Source organism: Saccostrea cucullata, unplaced genomic scaffold (genome assembly GCF_032062105.1).
Source record: "Saccostrea cucullata isolate Sc308-1 unplaced genomic scaffold, CSIRO_AGI_Scuc_v1 ctg363, whole genome shotgun sequence".
In the NCBI taxonomy this organism is placed as follows: domain Eukaryota; kingdom Metazoa; phylum Mollusca; class Bivalvia; order Ostreida; family Ostreidae; genus Saccostrea; species Saccostrea cuccullata.
The window spans coordinates 132526-152930 of NW_026927640.1; the positions used below are offsets into that span (position 1 = coordinate 132526).

The 20405-nt window shown below is 34.2% G+C and overlaps 1 protein-coding gene and 1 pseudogene across 1 annotated transcript; one reads left to right on the plus strand and one right to left on the minus strand.

The window, feature by feature from the left end:
• The first annotated feature begins 3280 nt into the window (after positions 1 to 3280).
• On the plus strand, positions 3281 to 3876 carry LOC134275075 (helix-loop-helix protein delilah-like). The gene has a single exon (XM_062757314.1). It carries the CDS (start codon positions 3281 to 3283, stop codon positions 3872 to 3874), a length of 594 nt encoding a protein of 197 aa, XP_062613298.1. The 3' UTR covers positions 3875 to 3876.
• A 7587-nt stretch (positions 3877 to 11463) lies between these two features.
• On the minus strand, positions 11464 to 18037 carry LOC134275076 (mitotic spindle assembly checkpoint protein MAD2A-like; annotated as a pseudogene).
• Positions 18038 to 20405: the final 2368 nt, after the last annotated feature.

Here is a 20405-nt window from a genome sequence, read left to right on the forward strand (position 1 = left end):
CAAATCAAGGAAAATCCTAGACAACATCAAACGTTATATAAATACTTTGTACTCTTTTTTACGAGGGCCGGACAATTAGTATGTTTGTTTTCCAGAAATGCGATCAATTTTCCCCTCACCCCGACAGTTAATTCCTATCTCGTGCCTGGTCATACACTCTGGATATTAAACTGAAGAAAACTACCCTCTCTATACCCACTAATTAGTTCTGAGGGCTCGGACAATGTCCTTTTTTGCAGCGCGCCTATTGCTTTGTAAGATAGAGGGTCTTCGGCGGTCAAGCCGCGCGATGCCCGGACCGTGGTCACCAGTGGTCAGTTCTCCGGACATGACCGTTAGAAACTGACCCGACTCCGGCCAGGTCGAGCATCGGTAGGTGTCCAATGTCAATTTCAACGACAGGTGAAGTCAAGTTGCCCCGATGCAGGTGAAATCATCCCCTCCTTTCTTTGATATTTTTTTTCTGAAGAAAATGAGGAGACAACGGCGAAGAATTTGAAAGTTCGTTTTTATTGGTGGGTTTTATTAATGGGGGTTCCTTTAGAGAAGAATGAGTTTTGGAGATTTCTTTTTAGTTTCAAAAGGCATCATGAAGGGTACAAATTAAATAATAAAAACTTTAAAAAGATCTAAGGGATAATGACCATCGGTCAGTCTTGGTCAGTGGCGGGCAGTCTAGGGACACACGGGTCAGGCTAGGGATGAAGCTCTTTATGAAATCATACTGAAAACAGGGCAGGTGCCCGGTAAGCCAGGATCTTGTAGAATAATATTTTTACAAGAGCTCTGGACATTCCGATCATCTATTTTCACTGATTGCAACGATTCCAATGATTTTTAAACAAAGTAAAATCGCTGAAAATACGCATGCCAAAGGAACACAGGCAAATATAATTTAACTATACATGTAAAGAAGCATTTTCTCGCTTTTCCAAGTTAGTACTCAGTAATCCAAAAATGACAGAAACCGACAAATATCGCAGAAAACAAGATGGAATAAAAATATGGAATATTTCTATGGAATTATATCCAGTGCACGTTTTGCAATGCATTATCCAAAAGGGCATCGTAAAGAACTAACATCTTTATTAAGATAGATTAATTTTTAAAACATCCACCACAATGGATTTTATTATATCTAAAGGCAACGATCCTTATCTTAATTTTTTCTCTTTTTGATGAACCTTTATAGACAAAGACAAGGTTATCTTGAGCATCGCAGGTGAAGTTTCAAAAAACGGCATCCACGACACGACATCATCTCGCGAGATTTTATCGAGGATTGGAGAGGAGAAGACGCGGTTATATTGCTTGTCTTTCGATGGGGAATATTCGACCTCTGGTTGGCCACTTTTAAGTAATGGTCAATTGTGAAAGAAAGCTAACTACACCATTAACGCTATATAAAGCATTCTAATGATATGCCGTAATATAAAGTATGATTTAATACTGTTTTATGGCCAGCAGTCCAACCAATTTCTAAGACTAGGCCCGGTGTTTCGGTCGCAAGCATCAATCAATTTAGAGACTGGATCGCCAGCGCTCAAGATTTGAATAATGTTAAAAACGGTTTCGTCACCATGTCTTTGATTGTGGTTTACGATAGCGAATATATCGTCCAAAAGAAATAAAACATGAAAATACAAGCATAAACAGCGATGCTTATCTACATTAAAAAAGAATGCCAGACAATTGGTTGGCGAGATTTCTTGTGCCAGCAGCTGATTGGATGATAGATAGGATTATGTAAATACAGAGTGGTGTAAATGTTTAGAAGTTTGCAGGTGCTGTATTTAAACTCTAAGATCCTGAACATAATCCGAAGAGAGAGTTTTAATTCGCCCTCTGTAAGAAGCAAGAGAGACAATCCAATATTACAAAAGTGTTTTATTTAAATTCTTTTAAAAAGCGCTGCTTATTGAATGGAATTAAAACTCGAAAAAATCATATTTATCGATATGATTTTTTAATGTCGTCATTTAATATACTTTTTTAATATCTGCATAACATTCTTATAACATAAATATCACAATTATTATCATCTTGTAATTTCGAAACCGTTTTCAAAATGTCTAGAAAAATAATTATTAGAAAACAAAACGTGATATCAGCGATTCAGGTGATTTCCTATCGGATTTTTGTATATAACATATTCTATAATCTTAATAAAAATGTCTGGTAATTTATCTCAAATAGTATCTAATATCTCGATTTATCTACAATAAGTGCATAAAACAATAAGCAAATGATGCATGTTTTAATGTATATATATTTTAATGGTTTTAAATGGAAATGACAAAAATTATCATTCCTAAATTATAAACAAATCGTAAGTTTTCTTTGATAATTTGATATGCAACTTTGTATCGTTTTTCTTTGTAATTCTACACATTATGCACATTGACGTTGTGACAAAATCTTACAAAATTACCTCACTTAGCCTAGAAAATATAATTCAGGTTACCTACTTGAATATTTATCTATTAGAAACATTGCAAATTTCTGAAGAAAAAAAGTTTTTGTTATTTATTCTTAAGAGAATAAATAGTTCTTAAGTTATTTTATTTATTGAAGACTTGTATAAAATTCCTGCTTGTCACTCAATTTGTCGCGGACGCACGTGTACTGCGGTGTTTGATTTCGGGAGATTTCTGTTCAGTCCGAGTATTACGAAATTCGCAGCTGGAGCAAAACATAAGGTGCGAGTCTGTTTAATATTTTTGGTTCTTTTCGTCCTAATCATCAAATATACAAGAAAAAATGCAATATGGATAAAACGCAATATATAAACATAGGATTTAGCGCTGTCTAATGTCAACACGATTGTACGAGATACCCCTGCATGCGTCACTGGCAGCTATGATATTGTAATATAAACAATTAATTTCTATTAATTCTTCTCATCTTAATCTTGGGGAGAAATTGGTTTATTTTTCTATTATTCAAAACACCCCAATTCACACGGATTCCAGCCCGAGCCAATTCGTAAGAACAACACATCCACACGAAAGATATGAAACCCGAACCGTTTCCGAGCGTCCTGAAGCTTTCATCGTACCAACCAACATCAATCTCGGCGAACTCGTCGGCACAGCGCGAGATATAAAATGATTACCTCTGTTTATAATTCCATCATATATATTTAAAGATAGGAAAGATGATTGCAAATTGACTAAGCTACTTAAATACTTCAGTTAAGCCCTCGACTGCCATGACAATTTATATATACAGGAGAGGGATAAAACAATTGATGGATAATTAGGTAAAACAGACATAAAGAATGGCGTGTGATACCTTTGCTGCCATGGGGGAATATTTTGAGCAGTACAGTTACTCCACTTTTGAGGATGTCCAGTCGGGATGGAGTGAGTACAGTGACCATTATGACGTGGACCAGCAATATGACAATGGAATTACGTATGACATTCCAGTACAACATGAGTACTATTATGAACAGTCAGGTGAGCATAAGTATCTCAATCAAGAGGTGCCATCTGGAACGGTCGTGTGTTATGACTTTGGACTGGAAACCAAGCAAAACCAGGAGAAAAAGTACCCGGATAAAACAAAACCGACAGATATGGTCAGACTAGGAGCCACTGTGCGCGAGAGAAACAGAATGCATATGCTGAATGATGCCTTCGATGAACTTCGCAAAGTGGTTCCGAAAAATAACTTGGGTGAGCATCAAAAATTGTCAAAAATCGCTACTCTGCGACTAGCGATTCGATACATCTCGTCCTTGACCAAAACTCTGAGAGATGCAGGGGTGGAAGTTCGTATTGTGAGGAGTTCGGGAATCACAGACCGTAGAGGAAAACGACGAGGAGTTCGAAGGCCGGCTGTGGAAAAGACACCAAGGTTTTCCGAATGAATGCCTGAAAACTTAATGACTTCAATAATCATTTGGTTTATATTTCATCAAAATAAAAATGAAGAATTCAAAATTACCGCTTCAAAGAGAACTAACCGAACTTCTTTAAAAGTGACGAAATTGCTTTATGATATACATGTAATTCATAAGAGAACCGGATTACATCGTTAGATGTTGTAAAGGCGTAGACAGGTCTGGAAGTTCACAAGTGACTGTGCAAAAGCGAGCTATTTTGAGCTATATTTACACGATGGAAACAATTTATTATGTCATTGTTTAGAACTTCAACATGATACTCCTGAGAACATCGTTTGTAATGTAATATAAAGCACTGGATTGCAACAAAGTAATAAAATAAAAGGTATTATAAAAGTTGAACCACTTGATTACCTTTGTCGTACCTTAAGTTAACGTGATGAATACGTGTACGTTTTAATTTTCATATATATTGCCTTTTTTCTGCTGAAAGAAATCCCCAAACATCGTTATGCTAGAGCATTAAAAAATCATTACAAGAGTTCCGAATTTTACAATTTTCAGTATTACTCTTCATTTTTGGTGCTAGCTGCTGAACATTAACTATCTGGTTGCTAAAATTCGGACAGAAAAACCAGAAAGTAACAGATCCAAGCATTGTGAAAACCTTCAATTAAGGCGAAATTTTTTGTCGCTCCCTTCGGATATATTATTTCTTGAATAATATGCCTTCCCACGCTTTAAGCATGGTATCATGGGATTGCCTGTCTGTCTGTTCAAGAATAACTTTAACCTTACCCATAACTTAGATCAGTTAGTTAGGGTTCCATATTTCACACAAGTTTTCATTGTGACAAGACCTTTATTTTGGGTATCAATATATCTTGGAGTTTAAAATTAAAGCACTTTTTTTTTTCATTTTTCCCATATACAAACTTTAATATGGGCCATAATTTTGAACGGTTGATAATAGGGCTTTCATATTTCACACTGAAAGATAAGTTTCTTTTGAACAAACTTTCCTTGGCTTTTGAAATTTTTTACCTCATGATTCTTAGCTTTGAGTACGACCTACTTTTGAAAAACTTGAATAAAAATCCTATTTTTGAATATATTCTCTTCGAGAATTTTAAAACTCTTGGCCAAGATTTCTGAATGGGAAATTAAACACTTACATATTTTTTTTATAACTGGGGGAACACAATTTTTAAAATTGCAATATTTTTTTGAAATATGGTTCTTCACAGGCACGTCCCTTCAATTCTCTTTTAACACACTTTATATTTAATTTACTGGATTTTCTCGACTTAATGCATATTTATACTTTGTAATGGAAGAAAATTACAAAAGTCAAAGTATAGGGTTCCCTCAAAGTCTTAATTATATAATCAATATTTCATACACTATACAATACAGTAAAAAGTCTAAACACAAGTTAAAATATGTGCAGATACAGTTATTTTTAGATAATATATATAATATAAAACAACTTAGTCTTTTAATAAAATCGAATGAAACACGGCAATTGGATTAATCCGTACAAATTATGTATTACATATAATTATTTACCGTTTTGACAGCGTCAGGAAACGACGTCCGTAACACGTGGGATATAGATTAGTTATAAAGTAGGTAAGCTTATCAAGTAAAGGGCATTATGTACATTGTACCAATTACAATATACAATGTATGTAATGGAAACTATATAAAATTGTAAATCAATATATTAATAAACATAAAGGAAATGTATACCTATTCATATGTAGTTTATTGCCCAGGATCGCTTTATTCTTAATGGAATCATGACGAAAATCAAATAAAAACATAAAAGTGAATTAACATTGGTGTTTCAACTAAATAAGGGTGTTTTATAAAGACAATTATGATTTTAAAACGTTATGACGATCGCCCGTTAAATCCTCTTACAAATCAGTTTAAGTGATACCTATAAGAGGTAATAGATTGTTTTACTTATAAGAAGATTGACAGTTGTTTAATTAAGATGATTAAACCCTCTTACGATCCAATTAATGACATTCTAAAAATAAGAAATACAATATTTAGCCGTAAAGAACAAAGAATTTTCAAAAGCAGAATGGTTGGACGTAACGTCAGGAATTGCTTCTAATAGGAAATAATCCGTTTTCAGCTTACATTTATAGTACAGTCTTGATAATAAACATGTAGTGTTTTATATGAAAATAAAGGTTTTTTCTCACCAATAATGTTGTAATGAAAAGAAGTATTATTACAAGGTATTTACACATTGACAGACTACTATATTCCGGAATAACGTCAACTTGTCCCGTTGTAACAAAAAAATACCTTCAACATAGTTTATTCTAGAAAAAGGTTGAAAAATATTCGCGGATCTCTTTGATACCGGGGGTTATTTCACAGGATCGTTCTCATACATCATATTTAGACATATATTTGTTGACACCCTCTGTTAATCGATACCCACATCCTTTGAAATAAAAGTCCTTTATGATGTCCCATTCAATGAAAATTTAGTCTACCGCATTTTCCATGGGAAAAAAGAAAATTTTGTCGGTAAAATTTACAAATTTGATTTGACATACAATGAGTACTTTTAAACAACAACTTGTTCCAAAACTATAATGAAAATTTTCCAGGCGCTAAGGTATTTAATCAAACATCATCCGTGTCTTGCAAACATGCCCCCCTGTATAAATGACGTCATGTCAAATATATATTAGTAAATAGCTTATCGATTTATTCCGAATGCAAGAGGCAATATTTATTAAAATTTATGTCTGTGGAAAGTACTGAGAAATTACTTTTGAAACATATAGGTTTCTTCAGATATTATCGGTTAATAAGGAAATTACTAAAGAATCGAAATGTCTTGCGGAAATGTCCCCCAGCTGCTTAAAATGACGTCTGACGTTCTTAGAATTCACGATTTGGGACATACGTCAATGTGCATTTCCTATTTTAAAATTTGTTTACGCATTGTTGTACCCTTCATACTTAACATATTAATCTTTGATTATCAGCTCTCTGTATCTTTAGATTGCAACGTCAGGAATTGCTACTCAACGTTGTAACGTCAAAACGACGTAAATATGAATCGTTTACGTGCAATGTTTAAATATGTTTTTAAAGAATAATTGATCCCATTGAAGTTATTATTAATAGTAATTTGTTGACAGAACCTTGGGTAAATGTGTTTTTTTCAATAAAGCAGATCATCAAGACAAATTACACTGTATCTTTTATTTTCTATCATTGTTTTCTCTCTTGTATTTGAAAAGAATATTCTGCAAATGCATGGATTTAGAATTAGCTAGCTGCAGATCTGTAGCTCTCCGAAAAAATATATATTGATAGTCCGGAGAGCTACAGTGCCACCCATTGAAACAAGAGGCCCATGGGCCACATCGCTCACCTGAGAAGCTTTGACCATTATGTTCTTTACCAGATTTCCTCCTTGTAATACATAATGCATCCCCACCCTACCCCACTGATCATAATTAAGACATTTTAAAATCTACACTACCCCAGGATCCTTCCATGTTCACATAAAGTTTCAGCTTTTCTGGCCCAGTGGTTCTTGAGAAGAAGATTTTCAAAGATTTTTCATATATATTTCTATGTAAAACTTTGACTCCCGATTGTGGCCCCACCCGTCCCCCGGGGGTCATGATTTGAACAATTTAAAATCTACACTACCCCAGAATGCTTCCATATAAGTTTCAGCTTTTCTGGCCCAGTGGTTCTTGAGAAGAAGATTTTCAAAGATTTTTCCTATATATTTCTATGTAAAACTTTGATTCCCCATTGTGGCCCCGCCCTTCCCCCGGGGGTCATGATTTGAACAATTTAGAATCTACACTACCCCAGGATGCTTCCACATAAGTTTCAGCTTTTCTGGCCCAGTGGTTCTTGAGAAGAAGTTTTTCAAAGATTTTTCCTATATATTTCTATGCAAAACTTTGATTCCCCATTGTGGCCCCGCCCTTCCCCCAGGGGTCATGATTTGAACAATTTAGAATCTACACTACCCCAGGATGCTTCCACATAAGTTTCAGCTTTTCTGGCCCCTTGATTCTTGAGAAGAAGATTTTCAAAGATTTTTCCTACATATTCCTATGTAAAACTTTGATTCCCCATTGTGGCCCCGCCCTTCCCCAGGGGGTCATGATTTGAAGAATTTAGAATCTACACTATACCAGGATGCTTCCATATAAGTTTCAGCTTTTCTGGCCCAGTGGTTCTTGAGAAGAAGATTTTCAAAGATTTTTCCTATATATTTCTATGTAAAACTTTGATTCCCCAATGGGCCCCGCCCGTCCCCCGGGGGTCATGATTTGAACAATTTAGAATCTACACTACCCCAGGATGCTTCCACATAAGTTTCAGCTTTTCTGGCCCAGTGGTTCTTGAGAATAAGATTTTCAAAGATTTTTCCTACATATTCCTATGTAAAACTTTGATTTCCCATTGTGGCCCCGCCCTTCCCCCGGGGGTCATGATTTGAACAATTTAGAATCAACACTATACTAGAATGCTTCCATATAAGTTTCAGCTTTTCTGGCCCAGTGGTTCTTGAGAAGAAGATTTTTTATTTGTCTTTGACCATGACCCCACCCTATTTTTGTCTTTTCTTGATTATCTCCCCTTGTGAGGGGACTTGGCCCTATATTTTAACAATTTAAATTCCCCTTCACCCAAGGATGCTTTGTACCAAGTTTGGTTATAATTGGCCCAGTGGTTCTTGAGGAGAAGTCGAAAATGTGAAAAGTTTACAGACGGACAGACGGACAGACAGACAGACGGACGGACGACAGACAAAATGTGATCAGAAAAGCTCACTTGAGCCTTCAGCTCAGGTGAGCTAAAAACTGTATATTTATTGCGCACAAAAAAGTGCGCTCGATTCTTGATTAATTTTTCCAAATTCTTATCTCAATTGCAAAAAATGGAAGATTTCAAAAAATTACTCTCTCCTCTATCAAGTTCTCTCTTCGTTTACATCTGAACGAAGTATATTGGACCGAATTATCTTTGAAACCAAACTGGCAGTATAAATAAGCGAAATGCCCGATGATTGCAATATCAGGGCCAGGAGGACTATTAACAATAATTATGAGGAATGTTTTGTTGTGGAAAGAGTCAAAGAATATGTTAGGAACACACGGTTAGTAACATTTTGAGATTACAACTTTAAAAACATGGAGAAATAAATCGAGAACTGAGCGCATTTTTTTTGTGCGCAATAAATATACAGTTTTTTCGATGGGTGGCTCTGTAGCTCACCGGTCTATCAATAATTTTTTTCGGAGAGCTACAGATCTGCAGCTAAGAATTAGCTAGCATTTTAAATCTCTTGACCTTGGAGTTTGAATTGCAAATATTTAGATTGCCTTTTCCCTTTATTTTTTGAAAATGATCACTAGTCCATGAAACGAATATCGCATAGAAATGTAGCTATATTTAAGATCAAAAAAAATATGCATTTAGCACAAATGGAAAGGTCTTGTCATGATAAATACACACAAGAAATATGAAGGCCATTGTGCCAACTGTTCAAAAGTAATGTCCAAGGTTAAAGTTTGGTAAATTCTTGCAAAAGAGGCTAAAAATCACTTTAACACATTACCCATGTTTTACGCCCTGTATCAAAGAGGGGTATATACTCATATGGCATTTGTCCTGTCCGTCTGTCTGTTTGTCCACAAAAACCTTTAACTTTGCCCATAACTTTTAATTGAATGGAACTATGGTTTTCATTTTCACGTGTGTATTCCTTGTCTTAAATCTTTCTTTGTATACGAAACTATTTGAATCTTGACCTTGACGTTTGACCAATATTTGCTAAAAATTCCAAACTTTATTATTTATTGGTCACAATCTTTAAAACAGTTCGTGCTAGGGCTCTCATACTTGACCTGTTTATTCATTGTGATAACCTTACTATGAATACCAAGTTTTGACCTTGGAGTTTGACCTAGTTTTGCTTTGAAAAAAAAATTAACCCTGGCCATTCCTTTTGAACGTATAATTCACTTATTTTTCATGTCCCATAATAGAAGTTTTGTGGATAGTTTTTGTCCTGTCCGTCCGTCTGTTAACCTTATCCATAATTTTTCAATGGGTGTGGCTACGGCATTCATTTTTCACAGGTGTATTAGACCTTTTTTTAGGGTACTAGTACTTTTGACCTTTGACATGCATTTGAGAAGATTCAACCCTTGCCATAAGGGCATCAGTGTTTCACAAACACATCTTGTTTGTTACAAGATCTTTCCCTGGGTACCCAAAAATTTGACCCTCTTACCTTGAAATTGGAATTAGACCAACTTAAAATAAACATTAACCTTTGCCATACTTTCGGTTTGTGCTTGGGTTTTCATATATATATTTATGAAGACAAGTCCCTCGTTGGGTAACAAAAATGTTGCATTTGAGAAACATTATCCTTTGGCACAAGCTGACATCAGTGTTTTACAAACATGCTATGCTATCTAGCATGAAATCAAGAATACAGCAGACTTCAGTTTGATAGAAAAATTAAGATCATAGGGGAGGTCAGGGACGGCAACATAGGAAACAAATAAACAGTTCCACCTATGAATGTATTTTGATGAAAATCTTTTATATAAACTGCACAAATGCAAATCAGTTACTCGTAGTAATAGTAAGGTCAAAGGGAAAGTCAAGTTTTGAAATTCTGATACAGCGAATATCTCTTGTAAATGATCATCTTAAGATCATAGGGAAAGTCAGGGACGGCAACATAGGAAATAAATAAACAGTTTCACCTATGAATGTATTTTGAAGAAAATCTTTTATATAAAACTGCACAAATGCAAATCAGTTACTCATAGTAATAGTAAGGTCAAAGGGAAAGTCAAGTTTTGAAATTCTGATACAGCGAATATCTCTTGTAAATGATCATCTTAAGATCATAGGGAAAGTCAGGGACGGCAACATAGGAAACAAATAAGCAGTTTCACCTATGAATGTATTTAGAAGAAAATCTTTTATATAAAACTGCACAAATGCAAATCAGTTACTCGTAGTAACAGTAAGGTCAAAGGGAAAGTCAAGTTTTGAAATTCTGATACAGTGAATATCTCTTGTAAATGATCATCTTCATATAAAATTGAAGTAAGATCTTGAAAAGTTTCTTTGTAAAATAAGATAGATGCAAAATAAGGCATAAAGCTTGACTAAACTTCCAACCTCATGACCAAACATCTTTTGTTTCAAGTTTGTTAGCCAGTGGCCCTGGATAAAAATGTGTCAATTTTATGGATGATGATGAAAACAGTGACTCAATTGATGGTTAAATAATACAATAAAATCATTTTACTTCTATTGTAATACCATCAAAAAGATATAATGGTACATTATGCTATGCACTTACTGCACAAAAAAATATGAATTACATACATGCAAAGTAATCAGAAAACTCATAAAAAATACTTTGTACATCTAGCACTAAGTTCCTATTAAAATAATAGCATTGTACAATATAAAGCAAGAAGTGTCAAAAAAAGGCCCAGGGACTACACTGCTTGCTCGAGTATCTTTAACCCCTGCTGTCTATCAGAGTTGAAAAGATTTTAATATGCCTTTAAATTATAACCCCCATATTATGGCTCCATGCAAACTATAAGGAGTCTGTCTCTAATTCACTCAACACGCATATGCTTTATTATGACTTAAAAATCCTTGCTTTTATGAATTAGATAATTCATTACCCTTGAAGAAATAAATTAAACAATTGAAAAATCTACATTATGACAGGCAGTTTATAAATAAGTTTCAAACAATTGAAAAATCTACATTATGACAGGCAGTTTATAAATAAGTTTCATACTAAGTTTTTTTTTTAAAACCTTACATGTCCCATTGTACACATGTATTAAAATGTAAAATTTGACCCTTTTGTTTGATGAAAGTAAGACTATATCTTGAATACTTTCTTTGAAATTGAGCTTAATGCAAAGTGTGATAGAAGAGCAGAAGATAGACATGGCAAACAATATATGCCCTGGCCATAATATTCAAAATAGGGCATACAATTTTTCCTATTCATAAACTTAACATTCCTATTTTTTTTTCTCTAGAGATTCACAAGTGTACACTGCTCAATGCATTACTAAAATTCACCTTTCAGTCTTGCTGCCACAATAAACAATGTTAATTTGATCCCATTACAATGTATGAAGCCATGGAGAGAAATATAGAGAGGGTACCATTCCAGCTAGTGTATACATATGAAATAATAAAAATTATGCAATGTATTTGATAAGCCTTCAGTTTTTAAAATATTGTAATCTCTTGCATAGTTTTCTTTCTCTTAAATCTATCTGCATTGTTATAACCTAAAGCCACTTTAGGTACATAATGCAACTGATCAGCATCTTTTAGTCACACTGTATGACAAAAATGATGGACACTTTCACTTTCCATTTTTTAGTCCTGTGAAATATCATATCACCCAGTTTGCACTTCCTCTGAAAATGGCACTTTCAGACCACTGACAAATTACCTGTTGTATCTTGATTAAGAATTTCTTTGTTACTTTTTAAAAGCTACCATGGCGTCTACTTTGTGTATACTGGTTGTGAAGGACCTCAGTCTCACTTCCTCAGAGTTAGCTATAAACTGAGGCCCTTCTTCACCCCAGGACTCGGGAACATCAATGTCTTTATCTGTATACACCAGCAAATCAAAGGCACCTGCAAAGAAGTACATATATATATATATATTATACTTCCACACTGTGTAGACAACAATGTGTATTCAAGTACAAGAGGCCCATGGGCCACATCACTCACCTTAGCTCAAGGACTAGGAAAATGCACAAATCATTTCAGTATTAACAAGAGATGTTTGTAAAACACTTATGCCCCCCTCCCCCCAAATTGGAATTTTTCCTAGTTGAGGATGCCTCCAAAAATCAATATTGAAATAACTTGGCTGTTCTTGATAAATCTGTTAAAAAATTTCATATCAATTACTATGTAAAAATTTGATCCTCAGTTGTGGTCCTTCTATCCTTGGAGGTCATGATTTGAGCAGATTTGAATCTACAGTACTTGAGGATGACTATATAACAAATTGTCAATATGACTAAATATACACATGCAGCTTATTTATTCTTGAGATTTTTTTCCTATACTCTAATGTTAAACTTTGATCCCCTCTTTGTGTCCCTACCTACAAAAAAAAATCTGAATTAAAGAGGCTTTAACAAATATTTATATTTTTTCAGTGGTGTTCTAACATCAATTTGACCAGTGCAACAAGTTAAAATTAGAAATCTGAGCATATTGACCTCTTACATGGCAGCCAATGGGAAACAACTCTTGTTTCATTCACGCCTATCAAAAACTCTCTATAATTTAAATAGGATTCTTTGTGTAGATTGACTTAAATGCTCCCTCTAGGAGAGGTGCAAGGAATGTGACGGAATCTGACGTATAACAGCACTGATCTCACTATTGATTTCCTTCTCCGAAGTCACGAGGTTTACTACAAACACATCAAACATCAGAAAATTTTCTCCGAACCAAAAAAGTCAATATTTGTGATTCTGACTGAACAATTAAATTAAACCAAAGAAACAACAATTAAAATCATTTTCTTAGTATGAATTTAAGCTGGGATTTGATACAAATATTTAAATCAAACAACGAATCAAATTATATATATATATATATATATATATATATATATATATAACATGTATACACTAGAGAAAATTGGATACTGTCGTAATGAAACATTTATGTTGTATGACATGGAGTTACCTTTCTTTTAATGCTGATTTGTGCCCCTCTACATCAAACTGCCACCTCTCTAGGACTTCATTTGTATCCACATTTTGACTACCAATTTCTTAACTGTCATTTATACAGCCAATCTAGAAGTTAGAAAAAAGGTGTCCTGTTCAAATCAACAGATTACCAATAGGTCAAATTGACTCAAGTCATAACCTTTTACCACTGAAAAGCAATCTTGGCCAATTTCAAAAACCACTGTACAGAGAATTTGAATATCCCTTTCCATACCAGGTGTACTTGTTGCAATTTTTGTCTTAGCATTAGAAATCTGATACCCTTGGTAGAAATGCTTCAAATTACGCATCAATAAATAAATTTTAACATGTTTTAAAAGAAATAGCAAACACCCCTAACTTATAATGTATAATATAATGACAGAGTTCTTGAAATCTTTCGGTCCTGTCGGCAAAACCGATAAAAACAACCAAGGACCGATTACTTTCCATTCTTTTTCAGTCCAAATGACCGGACGGTGTTGACAGAAGAACTTGCGAAAAATTTGACTAAATTTCGTACGAATTCCCTATAATTGACCGATCGTAATCTTTCAAACTCTTTTTCTACATGTGTGTAATGGCTTCTCGATTTAATATAACTGTGCAAATTTAGAGACAATATTCACGTTAAATTTGATAAATGTAACCACGGGACACCGGTTTAATCAAAAACCGATACACAGAATTATGTTCCGTATATTCACTATGTGTGCCTACGAAGATTCCAGAGAGTTCGAATGCAAACTGCGTAAATTTAAAGCGAGTTTCTAAAAAACGTAAAGAATATTAGTTGAATTATCATCTTTATTTAGATCATAATTTAGGTTTAAAATACACGACCTAAAAAATGTTTGTTGTAACTAATTTTGAAGTTATTTCCAGTGCAAATCCTTTTGTATACTTCAAATTTGAAATCAATAACCAATACACAGAATTATGTAATTATTTGCTACATTGTGAGTATAACTGTTGTGATGACTTGTTGCCACAGTTATAACTTGTGAACTATACAGTAACTATGATTGGTAAACTGTTAAAACAAGTTTGTTGACGGCGAGGGTAAGACGTGTGCAGTGTTTATAGACGCCATGTTTATTGATAATAAAATTTAAATCCAATTTTCATGTTTTTATTGAATTTTTTTTTTGGACTGATAGAAATCTGTCTGGACTGACAAATTTCACATGGCAACGGCAACACCGTTCATCGAAATCAAAAAAAGATTTCAAGAATTATGTAATGATATACATTAGCCATGTTTATACCTACCTTTAACTTGTGAAATGACTGTATTTAGATACTTTTTTAACATTTCATCAGATGTGACCAGTAAGGTAAGACCATATTTCTGTACTCTTGTAAAACTCTCAGGTGGATAAATCCCTCTCTGGTATAATATACTGTTAATTCCATAGGCTGCAAATTAGATCAAAACTGTTTATGCAACAAATACTAATAGATGCTATAAGAAAAATCTAGTAAAAGCTACAAAATAGATGCACTTGTCAATATACATCACTACAACAGTAGCTAGTCAATCTTTTTTTTTATTGAGTACCTGTCACTTATTTGAAAAAAAAGAAGACTACTGCTATACTATCTCACTGATAACTCGAATACCATGGATATGTGATAGTGATTTCATCCTAACCACTTTTTCAAATGTATTTAAATTTTTAACCTGGAAACCTCAAATACTTAGATATCTCAAAGTTTGAAATGACCCATGAGACAGCGATTTTTTTCCACCCACTGGGAAAGGGTCCGGTACCGGTTCAATTGGGAAAAATAACATAGAAGAAAAACAGGAGAATTTTCTCTCATTTATGCAAATGCAACGTATTTTGCATTTATTCCAAATTAATTACCTATTACTCCTTGTTTTAAAGAACAAGCAACAAGTACTTATTGTTTCTTTATATCAACGTCCCATGTTTTCACATTTTCATGCTTTCAATTTGTCAAAATGTATGACACTGCACTGTCTAAACCACAGGCCCCGCCAAATTAAGACTTTCTCTACTTTCGATTTAAGCGGAAGTGAAACAATTAGTCAACTTGTACAATGTTTCATTTAACAAGAAATATGATGTCGTCGTAGTCTGTTGCATCACAGTTGGATTGGGAATTTTTAGTCACAGAATTGGGAAAAAATTAACGTTTTTTGGCATTGGGAATGGTGCTGTTTATCTGTACCAGTTATGTACGGAAAAAAAAAACGCTGTGAGATCATTTCAACATCTTATGAAAATATAATATCATGAATAGTTTGTTGATATATTTTCTACTAAATTACTGTACAATTATCCCTGAAAATTTTTAAGTTTTATGTAATTTAAGTTGCACAAGATTTTAAAAATTAAACAATAGGGAACGCAAGATTGCACGAGACTTTGAACAATAGAATCTCTGTTATTTATTAGATGCATTTTACCTCATCCCCTAGTCTATAACAGCAAGTGAGCCAAATGCCTCATAAAAATGATTTTTGTCTCGCCTGCGACGAATGTCGCGAAGCGAGACATAGCGACCATAGATTCCGTCGTCGTCGTCGTCGTCGTCGGCGTCCAACTTTTGGTTAACCCAAATGTCAAAGTTTTATAAACTGCAATAACTTTCTCAAATTTTATTCAGTCTTCTTGAAATTTGGACACAATATTCAGTATGGATAAAAATTTATATCCCAAGTATGATTTTGAAAAAAAAAATTCAAATTTTTCCGTATTTTTTCCTTAAGTTGGACTTAGTTTTTTCATGATAATTTATGGTGAAGACCTATATTCCAGCAACTATAAGTTATAGGGATATGATAATTAGTCAGTGGATACATCATGGGTAACCACAAACGTCAGTACCAGAATTAGGTCATCTTGACCTACATTTTTCTGCATGAGTGACTTTGGTTAAATTTTTGGTGGAGGTCCATATCTCAGCATCTATAACTTATAATGGCATGATGATTTGTCATTGTACAGGTTATAAGTAACCAACAACATCAGTACCAGAATTAGGTCATTTTGACCTACATTTTTCTGCATGAATGACTTTGGTTAAATTGATAATGGAGGTTCATATTTCAGCAACTATAACTTATAGTGGCATGATAGTTAGTCAGTGGATACATCATGGGTAACCACAAACGCCTGTACCAGAATTAGGTCATCTTGACCTACATTTTTCCGCATGAGTGACTTTGCATAAATTTATGGTGGAGGTCCATATCTCAGCAACTATAACTTATAGTGGCATGATAATTTGTCAGTGGATACATCATGGGTAACCACAAACGCCTGTACCAGAATTAGGTCATCTTGACCTACATTTTTCCGCATGAGTGACTTTGCATAAATTTATGGTGGAGGTCCATATCTCAGCAACTATAACTTATAGTGGCATGATAATTTGTCAGTCTACACATCATGGGTAACCAACAATATCAGTACCATAATTAGGTAATCTTCACCTACATTTTCTGCATGAATGACTTGATACATATACAGTGGATTTGATTTCAAAATGCAAGTTCAAATTATTGCGACTCATAACACGTTGCAATATTCGCAATAATAAAAACATCACAATATAGTCAGTCCAGATAGAAACGTTTTACAGTTCTTATTAAGTCCATGACAATATCTCTTTAAAAACCAGCAAAATGACTCGATCCACTTTTTGAGTTATTCCTTCTGAAATGTCAATAAATGCTTCAGTTTATCAGACAATCATTTCTTACTAACCACAGCGACAGCAGGCGAGACACAGGGTTGCGGGCAACCCTTACGTACTTTTTTTGTTAAACAAAGCACTACTTCAGACTTGTCATGCATACTTAATCAAGTCTGAAAATGAAATTCATGTTTCTTTGACACTGCGACTATTTCCTCTCTTTTATTGACGTTCCTTGATGCTAATGCTTGGCATATGCCACTTTTCATTCATGCAAAAAATGCAAGAAATATTATTCCTCACGTAACACTCACGTTTGCTGTAGGTTGTTTATCCCTGTTCATTTTAAAATTTAAATCAAAAACTTTAAGTCTTGCTATAACCAAAGGGTATTATTTTGGACGCCCCCCCCCCCCAATGAGGCACCGTCTTGGACTTGCTGGGATCAAACACTGACCCTTGTCTCATCGCCTGACTGAAAATTTAGTTACACCTTACGGCCATGCATCACGGTTGAGATTCTTCCGAATGAAAAGCAAAAGATAGAGCATTAGAGTATATTAAGGTGTATCAGAGAAACATATACCGTCTGGTTACTTACAAAAGAATTCAGCAACAATATCAGTGGAGCCTCTAAGAGTAATTGCATTCGACGTAGCAGTCGCTGCCATCGTTGATTTTCCCGCCGATGTGTTGTTATTTTTCCGTTTCCCGACCCCGACTCTCATAGGAACTGGGTAAAAGTAGATTCATTATAAGCAGCGTTTTATCTGCACATTAGACATTTTTATGCCCCGTAAACGAAGGGGATATATAGTTTTTGTCGTGTCCGTCCGTCAGTCTGTCTGTCTGTTTGTCCTCAAAAACTTTAACCTTGCCAATAACTTTTGCCTGAGTGGGACTGTTGCTTTCATATTTCACAGGTGTATTTCTTGTGACAAGACCTTTCTTTAGGAACCATCAAATTTGACATCTTGTCCTTAAGGGGGATGTACAAGCCATATTGGATCTAGTCTGGTGTGAAATAAGAAATACCAAGAATGCGCTTAATACTGTACTAAACTAGCCCAAAGTTACTCAAAGTGCTAATGCACTAATTACATACTGTTAGAGACCAAAATTAGTAAATAATTAAGTTCATTTTGTTTTAATTAGGAGGAAATTAATCATGTTAGAACTGCGCAGCTACAGCATTCACGAGATGAAAAATGCATTGAAAATGGTGTTAGTTTGATTCATTGATAATATGGCTACAACCATTTGTTTCGTTTTTTTCTTGTCATTATCCATAATTCTTGAAAATTTGATTTTTCATATGGGTGTCTTCCTGAGGCCATGTGTTTATTTCGTCCGCCATTCCTCTGTCACAAAGAGTTCGAATAACATTGATTTTAGAATAAATGCGACCCTAATAACATCAAGACAAGAAATTACTAAGTTATAATCATTAGGTAATATTACTTACTACTTTTATTTGTTGCATCGCTTCGTCTGATTAATGAAAAAACGCGATTTTAACCCCACTCCAGCAAATCGGGAAAAACTGTTCTGTTTACAGCTCGAGTTTCCTCGTTAATATTATTACACTGAGCACGTGGTTGGCATGTGCATATATCTGCTTTGGATAGATGCGTTTATTACCATGATTATATTTAATTATGTTCCCCAAACGAAGTTGGGGAACATATTGTTTTTACTCTGTTTCTTATTATTATTATTATTATTAAGGTCTTCCGTCTTCACGGAAGACCTTATAGTGATTCTATTGTTTCTTATTATTATTATTAAGGTCTTCCGTCTTCACGGAAGACCTTATAGTGATTCTACTGTTTCTTATTATTATTCTTTTTTTGACCAAAATTTTGTGCAGGCGATTTCTCGAGAACTATTCAGCGGTTTTCAATGAAATTTTCAGGAATTATGCGTCATTATATGAATTTTATATAAAATTCCGATTTTTGGAAAACTCGCTTCCGGTGCCAAGTTATGGACAATTTCCTGATTTTAAAATGCAATTTTGTCGCCCCTTTTTATCGAAAATGACTAAAGAAATGAACTGGAGACTTATTGGAGACGATAGTTCGTGACTTTCTGGTTTGCAGAATTACCTTTTCGTGCGTCGTCAATACTTCCGCTCGTTACGATATGCAAATTTAAAAAATCGTATTTTCTAATTTTTTTTTGTTTTTCAATATTTTTCATTCATTTTTGATATGTTAATAGAAACCTTTCTTATAAGGCTCACTATATAATTTGTTTGAATATTGATAAATCGAAACTCTAGATATTAGCATTTAAAAATCTGAAGCGGGTCCAAGATGGCGGCTGTCTCTGTCAACTCCGACATTTCGCAATAGGGGTTTACGGAGTCAGCCGAGCGTTTGCTTGAACGAAAGACAAGGAAAAATAAAATGTAAAGGAATACTTGGATTGTCACGTCGTAGTTACGTTGCAATTTTGTGTCGAACTATGTTCTTCTTAAACGTCTTCTATAATTGGTTTTGGCAGGTTCTCAAAGTAGAAAAAGAAAAGACTAAATGTGAAAATGAAATTCGATACCTAAAACCGGTACCTTCTGATTTGCCACACGTGAAAACAGATATTAAATCATAGTTATAAGTAATAGTTTTTCTAGAAACAATATCAATGAATATAGTATGTATAAAAATTACAATCTCTTTTTCCCATGCACACTTGTGTCATATGAAAATAATAGAAAAGACAAAATAAGATAACAATTTTTTAAAAGATCGCTAATTGAAGTTTATATTAACATTCTTGTCTCAAAGATCTGATTCAAGTTATTCAGCATAAATGGTATCCGATTCATTGATTCACTGTCTTCGGGCGACACATGTTTTACGGCAAAACATTTCAACCTTTTCATGAAAGCTTAGCCAACCGGGATAGTTCACTTAGGGGAAAAACAGAAAATTTTAAAAAGTTAAAAATGCATAACTGTTTCACTGCTTTAGTGTTACTTGCTTATATACAATATGAATTTTGTAAAATGTGTTAATTATACTGTCTTCACCTTGATATTTCAGCTATAAGAACGTTCTTCTTTTC